The sequence below is a fragment of the Schistosoma mansoni genome, chromosome W (assembly GCF_000237925.1).
Source record: "Schistosoma mansoni strain Puerto Rico chromosome W, complete genome".
Taxonomy (NCBI): domain Eukaryota; kingdom Metazoa; phylum Platyhelminthes; class Trematoda; order Strigeidida; family Schistosomatidae; genus Schistosoma; species Schistosoma mansoni.
Window position 1 is genome coordinate 39,220,566 of NC_031502.1, and position 11,302 is coordinate 39,231,867.

The 11,302-nt window shown below is 29.9% G+C and overlaps 1 protein-coding gene across 1 annotated transcript in view; it reads left to right on the forward strand.

The window, feature by feature from the left end:
• The window catches only part of Smp_024070 (putative 4.1 G protein), a gene marked incomplete at its 3' end in the record, with an annotated part of 44,495 nt that overhangs the window by 24,837 nt on the left and 8,356 nt on the right, over positions 1–11,302 (forward strand). The window contains exons 4-8 of the mRNA XM_018789651.1: positions 5,278–5,399; positions 6,902–6,999; positions 8,320–8,443; positions 9,811–9,898; positions 10,530–10,685. Coding sequence (XP_018655073.1) covers positions 5,278–5,399; positions 6,902–6,999; positions 8,320–8,443; positions 9,811–9,898; positions 10,530–10,685 — 588 coding nt within the window. The remainder of the gene's footprint in view (positions 1–5,277; positions 5,400–6,901; positions 7,000–8,319; positions 8,444–9,810; positions 9,899–10,529; positions 10,686–11,302) is intronic.

The following is an 11,302-nucleotide window of genomic DNA, read 5'->3' on the forward strand; positions in this document are numbered from 1 at the left end:
GGGAAAACCTGAAAGCACTGGACGGCTGAGGAGTCCCACAATAAGACGAAACGGCCGTCCAGTGCTTCAAAGTTTTCCCTGGTGGTCTAGCTTCAATTGACTCACGCTTTCAACTATGAAGAATATATTTAGTTTAATTTCCTTCATTTTCCACAGTGGCCTAAACAAAAATCCATTATATATATATATATATCACTGTAAATAACAAAATGTAATCGATTATGTGTTTAAATCAATATTACTATTATTTTATCTAGGATTTATAATTTTAATGCGACATGAATAGGAATATATTCTCAGAAAAATTAAAATGAGTACACCTGAATAATGACGAAATGATGATTTAGTTACAAACGTTATGTTCTTGAATACGTAAACAATCAGTACACAAAGATATTCACTACAGCTTCATGTATAGTTTTTTTATATTTTCTTGTTTATATAAAATAAAAGTGCCAGTAACTCAACCATTGTTAGGACATGACATGAAGCCACTGAGTTTTATATCCTTTTTTTTACTTCAACTTAGAGTGTTGTGGCGTACTACCAAACAATAGATTATCTTTCACTAAACAATGAACGTAACTTATATTTCCAGTCAGTTGCATGATCATTAAAATGTATGTCGATGAACGCTGTTTCAATGTATTTATTAAAATGTTTGAGAACATTATACTTATTCAGGATATTAAACAGAACGATGGTTTTGGTGGTGTGACGTTCTCTGAGTTTAGCAGTTTCATGAAGAAGTCTTCATCAGCAATCTGTACAATAAGATTAGCGATAGGTTTTATTTAGCTGCAACAGTTCACAGAAGAAATATACAAATAAGAGTTACTTCAGAAAATTGGTAATGATCTTCATAGCACATACTGACACGTATAATCACTTAGATAGTTTTTCCATGAAATACCGACATTTTCCTAACTCAGCAATAATCAGGGACAATTTATTTCAGTGTGTAAACGATCATTGCACACAAAATGTTTCGAAAATTCATATATTTGAACTTTACATGATTGACCTTACAGATATTTTTTCTTTGGGTTAATTGATTTACGAATCGAAAGCATGTCATTAATATGCTATCATCAATGAACTTAGCTTTCATCGAATTTGACATAAATACCATGTTTCTTATGATAGATATTCGATTATAATAGTCTGCTTATTAGTAATATTCCTTATTTAATTTATCTGATAGCAAAAATAATTATCAACATCGAATATTGTATGCTATTATTTTTTATTCTTAGTTTTTTTCCACTTAATGAACGATAAAATATTTTAATGATGTATGAGTTTCACTGTGTAATTCAAGGGTTTTCAGAATTAAACTTTGAAAAAAATAAATTACTTATTGCACACATATTCTGTTTTTTTTTGATAATTGAGAGATTATTAAATGACACAAATAGATAGTTTAATGTACGGTTTCAAGCAGAACTAATTTTATGTTTATGATTATTGAAACTATCAGTATTTCAGAAAAATCAATGAAATGGATATTTCTAAGTCACGTAGGATCATTATCCCTTTGAACTGATTTTAAAATAATTAATTGTATTTAAATGGGAATAGATTCATTTACAAAGATTATTGTTCCTATGAAAAACAATAATAAAGTATCAGAAGGGGTTTTGTGGATATTATAGTAATTTTTGTAATTGAGATCATGAATCAATTGAAGCTAGACCACCACGGAAAATCTGGAAGCACTGGATGGCCGTTTCGTTCTATTGTGGGACTCCTTAGCAGTGCACATCCACGATGCCGCCTCGATAGATCCGAACCCAGGACCTATCAGTCTGGCGCGCGAGCGCTTAACCTGTACAACATTGAGCCGGCATCCAACGGTGTTAATGTGTAACTCAAAATTAACTGAAAACTTTTAATGGTTTCTAACTACAGTTAAACTCATAGTTTATAAATATACTATAGGAAATAATAGATGTGAAGGAGAAATTGGTGGATGTCATATGTCAGTTACGAATGTTGTTCTTCATTGGGGTGATACCTTATAAATAAATAAATACATAGAATGCCAGTTCTATTTATTGCTTCATGGATCTTTTCATTTATTTTTTCAAATAGATTGAAGTATATTGTGGTTGTATCCTTTATTTAATATCAAGGCCTATGCATAAAGACTGATAATGAAGTGTAATTACCACAAATTTATTGTTTAGATCTATTAAGATATTAGAATATCAGTATATTTATTAGCATTACAGAATGTAGGTAGTTAAGCATGTGGTGTATTCTACATATGCTGACAAATGTAAGTAGTATATAGCAGCAATCAAAAGTCAAATGCCTACCAGCAGAAGATTGAATTGAAGAGAACGGGAATGGAAACAAAGCAATTTAACAATAACGTAATTGAAAGATTCATGAAGCATGTAAAGCATGACTGGAGAAAGATGTGCAAACAATGTATTGAATGTGTGATTTTCATATATTACTAAGGCACTGTATGATTTATACTGTTCAACAACTGAACCTAGTCTTAGGATTTAATAATGTAATCAAATATTCAGTTTGTTCATTTATCCCATTAATAACAATTAACCGGATAGTCAGGTTTTTTATTATATAGTAACTAACAATCATTAAGAATTGTTCTTTTTCAAAAACTACTTAGCATTCACGAACTAGAAATAGGAACAGCGATTATTGTAAAGCTTCATATTCTCTACCTCCTGAACTCTTAAAATAAAAATCAGTGTTTAATTACAAAATCATATGCATTTACTAATCAAATCAAGGGTTTATTGTGGAACCTACAGTTTAGCTGTTTATGCTGAGTTATTAAAACTACTCACTTAACGTAGTAGCAAAATACATTAGTTCGCTTAAATTCAATTAGATCTTTATTGTGTTATCAATCACCAAACAAAAGATTTACCTGGCCGGAATAAATGAATAATAAAGTGCCTAATGACAGATCGATATACAAATCAACCATCCATTCAAATAGTTTTTCAGTGTTCTAAAAAACTTAATATATTGTGTTTATCAAACCTGTATAACAAAACAATTTAATCCTTTATATCGAGTTCCATGGTGTTACATTATTATTATTATCCTAGGTTTCTCTTCAAAAAAGTGTTGCACATTTTATCTACTGATAGATGATATAACATTTTTAGGGTTTACCAAATAAGTAGTTATAAAGGTTATTTCAATCTCTTTTTGTCTTGTTTCATTTTATTGAATTCGGTACTTATATAAAATCCAAAGACATGATTTGTCGGAGATTTAAAATACTACTACCACAACAACTACCACTACTACTGAAACATACATTAATATAAATGCTAACTGTTTATTCGATAAATCATTTATTCATTTCTGTGTGATATGGTAGATATTTTCTTCTCCACAAGCATTTATCTTCATAAATCTCAATTTTTCTTACTAAATTCAAAACAAACTAATGAAATCTTATGGTTCTTCCTCTCTCTTGGTGTTTGATGTTGTTTAACATAAAAATTGGACAAAAGAAATAGGTAAATGAAAATCCTTTTATTAACCTAAATTTGGAAAATGCACTATTAGGTCAGCACCATATCTGAACATTCAACTGATTTCCCTATCAATCAAATTGTGCAGTCTTTAATTTCGGCAATAAATGAGCTAAATATAAAATATTCAATCATTTTAATTTGTAAAAAATCACTGTTCTAATCCTATATGCTTATTTAATCAGTCTATAATAATGCTTGAAAATGTCAGGTTCCTTTAAATGTTATCCTTAAGCCTGTAAATTTTTTAATTTCTCTAAAAACGATACATACAGTTTCATTAAGATACTTTAAATAACAAATTCATTTGAAAATTATGCCTAAAAATATCTTCTGTAGATTTGTTTCGGCTCTCGAAGTTCATCGATTAGCAGTCTACCTTTTCTAATTTTTTCATATCTAAAGTCTCTTGCTGCCCGAGATCAATTTATTTAACGTTGTAAGCGAACTAAACGTTTGTTGATTAAACGGACAATTTGGTGATATTTGTCTGACATCTTAGTCTACTCAAAATTAATAAGTAGTTACACTCTAAAATTGCTTACATAGTGTATTGACAAAAATTAGTGATTCACTGTAGCCAGATATATCATTCACTCAGCACAAAAGAAAGTAATAGATAATCCGTGCACTTCTTTTATCATTTTTAAACTTGTTTAGACGCATATGCGATTGAACTGTGAAAACAAGGTCAAAACAATAAAAAATTATAATAATTATATTCCTTGCTGAAATACATCTGCAATATATCAATTATAGGTTAACGTATTACTATTAGGTTCGTTCCTCCTATTGACTGAGTCAATGAGTATATGAAATATACGTATCCTTAATTCATTCTCTTATTAGGCTTATTTTATTCCGTTATTTTTTAACACGAATTAAGTCGATAATAGTATCTGAGGGTAGCAGGGATGTATATTTTGATAACATCATGATCTAATTCGAGTCAAACTAACGGGTCACTAAAATACATAGTCCATAAATATTTTCTAACTGTATCTATCGCCTATTCATAAACCTGGTGAAATTATTTATGGGTCACTATCAACAAATGTCAGAAAAAGAATGATAAGCAACGAATTGCAAAATCTAGGTAATTCTTCTCTATTCAGGCATCCTGAAATTTAATTCAAAATGTCTGACAGCATGGGTGATTCTGCCACATTAATGATTTCTATCTTACCCTACTTATTAATAATCTTCAATAAAATGTTTACTACATAATCCAACTTTTTCAAATTCGCGTTTTGAGTGGATATAAAAAGACTGAAACATATTAACTACCTAGTTCTCGTTTGAACATTGGTGATAGTTTTATTCGAAACGTATCTCCAGAAGTTATCGTCATATTGATTTCACTTTTAACAAGGCCTATATGAACGCTACTTAGTCATTATTTTGCTCATGTTTCTTCATTTTGATTGCAAATACCAATGAATGCATCACTAAACTTTCTGTATTTAATTCACTGATTTAACAGTAAATTGTCTGTTTCCGATGTATACTCTATTTAGTTTATTCAACTTTGCAATATTACATTTATATACAGTTGACAATCCTTGTCTACTAAGATTTTTGGCACTTCGTTTTCTACTACTGATTCTCAATTTTGTGTGGTTCACTTATGATATCCTCAAAGGTTTTGGGTATTGGTACTAACTTGAAATACCTCAGTTATAGTATCCTATAATAAAATTTGTAGTGTTGTCTTTAAAACAAATTTGTTTCTTTTTGTTCTCGTTTTCAGTGTTGGTTGGACCACAACAAAACGATTTTGCGGCAATATTCCACAAACCGAGATTTTATTTACCGATTTAGTGTTAAATTTTATACTCCTCATCCTAATTTACTTGAAGAAGCTTATACAAGGTTAGTTATAAAAGTATATTGACTGTTAAATAACGTTGAGGTGATTTTCATGTCAAAAACACCTTAACTGAGTGTCAATTTAACAAAGAAGATTTTTTATAATTAAGTAATTACTTGAAAAAGTGGACCATTTGAACCATAGTTTTTATTATTGACTAATAACTTATGCAAATACATTTGATAATTACATTCATGATGACGTCTATATTAGATTTCTTACTAGATGAAGCAGAAGTAAAAAGTATTGAACAGATTTGTTAAACAACAAAACAATGTTAATTTGCAAGTTTATTGACTGTCCTTTATAGTCGTGTGAATAACTATGGGTTTTTGGTTAAAGTTTACACAACTGCTAAAACACTCTCTTTTGTCCTATATAGCTTACTAACAAGTTTCATTGATTAAAACACTTAGAAAATGTGTAAAGTATAAATGCGTTGAACGGAATTCTAGTAGCTGGCAATATAATACGAAAATCAATTTTTCCATTTAATGACTAAACTAAAACCTTTATCCGAGTTTAAATCCATTTCTTAGCCGTGAGGCATAAGGGAAAATTATTTGTTTTTAAGAATAAAGTTTATATGAAAAATTAGAACTGATTGATTTGCCTTTCTTCACAGGTAACGTGATTGACCATATTGGCTATTTAATTGTCTGGAAAAAACTATCAATAGTTAAAGATATAGCGAGTCCTCATACGGCTATTATGCATCAATAATCTCATCTACATTCATTTTGTATTGTTTGTTTGAATCTTCCCAATGATGTTTACAACTGCGAATGATCAATCTTCTATTGGCATATGCATATACGTATTCTGTACAGATTGCCTCGATATTGCCTCAAGTCATGAGCATTGTGAGGAAAAGTAGATGGTGGCTAACAGTAGAATTCAGGACGCGCGTTTTGTCCTGATTGAGACTTGTCAGCTGGACGTACACGAGTTCGAGTCCAGGAGTGAACATCAATTCTAAGATGTAGGCACAGCCAGTCGACGAGTCCCAAATAGAGCGAGGCGCATGTCCTGGATTCCACTGTTAGTCACCATCCATCTTTGTTTATAATCTCGTTCACAGTTTTCTTTTTCATAACATAATTTGAATCTATGTTAATGATTTATACAGTAAGAGGTTCTAGCAAATCGGAAAGTAATTTATGGAGAAAAATGGTGTAATCGGATGATCATTAGAAATTACGTAGCATTGAATAATAATTCCATCCTTGTCTCTAATACTGCATACAACAAATCCAACGTTTTTTTCTAGTTTCAGTTCCGATGATTACAGATTTAAACACCGACGAACTTATCTTAGAAGTAAAAAAACACTTCAATATTATGACTCTACAAACTTAGTCTGTAACCATTTTGAACATAGAACATTCCGTTTGAAATATTCTTATATTGAATTCGATTCTACGATTTAATTGTTGAATAGTCTCTAGTTCCTTCAGTGATTTCATTCAATTGTTTGTTGTTTTCCTCTCAATAATAATTTCAGATACTTGTTTGCTTTACAAATAAAACGTGATTTGGTTACCGGTACTTTATTATGCAGTGAGAACACAGCTGCTCTACTTGCTTCATACATTGTACAAGGTAAAAATAGCAGTAGTGACAACCTTGTTAGTATTAAAATATTATTTTGAGTAGACGGGTATCGCCTATAAGTTGTTATTCTTATTTTGCTCTTAATTTCACTATATCAACGGTAAAGGTTAGTTCACCTTATTGTAGAGTAAAGTTTATTGCGTTCGTTCTGACTGTCACACTGGTTAAAATTAAGTTGATGTTTTCGAAGCAATGTGGATTCTGCTCAGCATACTTCTATCACAGTATATCCACATTCATATGGGGGTAAAAGTGAATCGTCGAATTGATAAGCATTTACACAAACTACGTAACTAAGTTTCAGGATGTTTGGAAGAAAGATAAATATACGCAAGACAAAGAAATCACTGCATTCGGACTACATTTCTGTCAAATAGTGTACTTAAACATATTGGGTATCTTTGATATGATCAAATCATATTGGTAGGTCAGTGAGCAGCTGAAGTGAAGATTCAACTAGCCAATTACAAATGTACTGAATCATCAAGTCCTCTTGCAGTAACCTTAAAAGTAAACCAAAGCCCTATTATACGGGTGGAATCAATCAAAAAATGTTGCTTTACTTTAGCCTAGAAATCTTGTGCGTAGAATGACACGTCATTTAAGAAAATTATAGCTTATACTCTTCACTGTCCTCGCACTCTATGCACCACCAAAAGTTGATGCTGTATTACTTAAACTGTTTGTTAGTAGTGTAACTATTTTCCCAAAATAAACTAGTTTGATTGTTAAAGTGACTTTCGGAAAAGCTATCACTCATTCTCAATGGAACAGGTTTATTCAGTGATTTAAAAATTTAATTGATGCGGCTCTGGTTGGTATTTTCGTCAAAGGTTGTTAAACATCTCATAAGATAGATTTATCCATATAATTAAACACAGTTTAACATGAATTAGATCATACACGTGACGACAACGTGATTTATTTCTGATTTAGATTAACGCAAAACGTTACATGAATAAATATACAACTGGCAGGACCAAAACGCATAACATATATTTATGTCAAAAATAGACATTAAGATAGAAAAATGCAGTGCGAAAGGTTATGTTTAAGTTTCAGTAATTTTGGAATAAGAAAGGAATGTAGCAGTAAATTATGCGTCAAAAGAAAGTTTTTTATTCACGAAATAAAACAGGATAAAAGTAAATGTTAGTATTTTACAGCATCTGAAGTAAGCGAAACGATGTTTCGAAAAAGTTTCCGTTTCTTTATATGATTGTCGATGTCTATTAAAATATTCTTTATCTTTAACTTCGTCTCTATAATTAGTGCACAATATTATCATTTATTTACCTAATTATGTAGCTGAAATTGGGGATTTCATCCAAGAAGAATACAGAACGATATCTTATTTGAAATCCTTAAAATTACTTCATGAACCAAATGATGAACGTCTGCGTCGAGTTAGAGAATTTCACAAATCTCATGTGTAAGTACCGATTTACTATTGAATGTACATTTAGTAGTATCAACGATTGATTTTCGGAATAAAATTAAAAAAACTAAGGTTAAAAGTAAATAATATGTTGAAGATTATTTTAGTTATTAATCTTATCACTGGGAAAGATTTTATTAAATTCTAATCAACTCTTAAAGTACTTTCATATATTTCAGAGTTTATGTTCTGGGAATTCGTCTATTGTTAAAATAAGCTTAAAAGTTCGTTTTGCCATTATCGAACAACTTTTAATGAAATACTGATGTCAACTGAACGAATATAGAAAACATGAGTTCGTTTCCATGTGAAACGCGAAATGTTGAGTAGTCCCTAATTATTAGGCTACTTCTGTTTCATATCCTAAGGTATTATTTAAAGATTAAATAATGGTGATCACAAATTAACATTTTTTAATAATTATAACCAACCTATTATGTTTGTTAATATCCATCGGTTAGTGAATTACAATTAAAAATAAGTCTGATAAATAATTATGGTAATATGTTGTAAGTCTGAGTCCATGATTTTATACTACTAATTATATAAGTACCCTCGGAGTTGTTTGATGGTGATTCACAGCACAGAAAACAATAGTACTAGTTAGTGTTTCTGATAAAAATACAAAAACTGTTAAGAAATGGAATAAAACCAGACAATAGCAGCAAAACAACAAATTAACAAAGCTTTATATATAAACTTTTTCTGAAGTGGATTTTCTCGAAAAGTTAGATACACTGTGTTGAGGAATTATTATTATTATCACCATCATTAATAATAATAATATTATTATTATTATTCAATAGTCACCTGACCATCAACTTTACCCTCTTACAGTATATTTGAACTAAATTACTTCCTGGTTGACTGCATTATTTCTTTGTAAATTCTTATACCACAACACAGGATGATATAAATATTTTCACTCATAACGAGAACTTATAGTGATGCTTAGTATTTGAGAAAATAGATTTTGATCTTTTTCGTCTAAAAGTTGCATATTATACTACTGGTTTGAATTATAATTGTTATAGTCTACTTGATCTGTAGCTCGACATTATTTGAAAAGACTTATTTTAACCATTACAAAAGTAATTTATTCTATTGAACGTTAAACTAGAACACTTCAAGTAAATAATCAACATTTATCCTTATTGGTATCGTATTGACTAGTTTATGCGAGTCAAAACAGTGAAATGTATTTTGGTTTTATGGAAGAAATAAGGCCTAGACTGGACATCGGGAAGCCTAGTTAACTTCAAAAGATACCAAATACAATAATGTGATATGAATATAATTGTTTTTCATTATGTTCATTACTTTAATCGATCTTTCACATCACTTTTAATCGTTTATAATAGTGGATTAACGCCAACAGAAGCAGATTTTGCATTATTGGATACTGCGAGAAAAATAGAATTTTATGGCGTTCGTTTACATTTTGCACGTGTAAGTTAATTTTATTTATGCAAATTTATTTTATTTAAAAATGATTTCTTCTCTGTCTGACGTCACATAAAAAATCAGTGAAAGATTTCAGAAAAAAGTATACTGTACTGCAACTCATTAATTAAATGATAACTTTCCGATTACAAAATCTGAATGTTACCCTATATTAAGTCAAATGTCTGTATCATTGATGAGTTCGAAGCGGTGATTTGAAGCAGTTTTGCAGCTGGTGTAATAGCTTTGTTAAATTAAATGAATGCCTTCAAAGTAACTAAAATATTCAGATTTAAGTGTTCAATGATATTTTGTTAAGGAGGATTTTCAACAAAATCCATAGGCTTCATGAAAAACAATCGAATCAAAGAAATGGAATTCTCTCCTTTTCCGTTAGAGAGGGTTCCTCTGTTTGACTAATAATATTCGCTGAATTATCTTAAAATTTCGTGAATGCGAAATGAATCGACTGTTATTGAATATATAACCTAATTTTCCAACCTATGTTACGCGTCCATTATATTCATCTCATGATATTAATTAATCAAACTAAAGTGTTTTTAATATTTAGTCTATTTCTATCTATTTTATATCTTTTTTCCTTGACTCCCCTAAACTGCATATCTTTAAATTTCAGGATCATGAAGGCCTAGCACTTAATCTAGCTGTTACACATCTTGGTTTATTAGTATTTCAAAATTTAATAAAGGTTAATACTTTCTCTTGGGCAAAAATACGAAAACTGAGTTTCAAACGTAAACGATTTCTTGTCAAACTACATCCAGAAAATTATGTAAGTATAAGTTTTAGAATTTTAAACTAGAGTTTTTACCAATTTTCGTTATATTATGTATTTAGTTATCTCGTCTATTGTTCTAATACTGGAAGTTGACCATAGTAAGCGTCATATGAAACAGCAAAAGTTAAAGAGTTTTAAAAGTCAATAACTGGACAATTTGACCATTTATTTCATATACCATCAATAAAGGTTTATTAAATAGGAATAATATATTATATTATATTATCGAATAATTTTGATGTTTGATTATAATTCCTTGAAAAAGCTTGGACCAGATTGCCAGGCGAAACGTTGGATTTACTACAAATTCATTCGCTGAGATTTTACAAATATATTATTCCTATTTAATGTCTTTTATCAACTCGGCGCTCAAATACTGTGAAACTATTCGCTCTAATTTAGACGAGAGTTCTTATAAATAAAGGTTTATATTTATCATTATATTTATCATTTATGCTTTTCTGGAATTATGAATACTATGAACATTATTGAAGTTGGTCGGGCATCATGTTTTATTGCGTCCAGTGTTGAATAATAAGGAGTATGTTAGTATATCCATAGAAAACACATTCGCTGTTTTTTGTTGGTCATAATACATATATGTTCAAGAA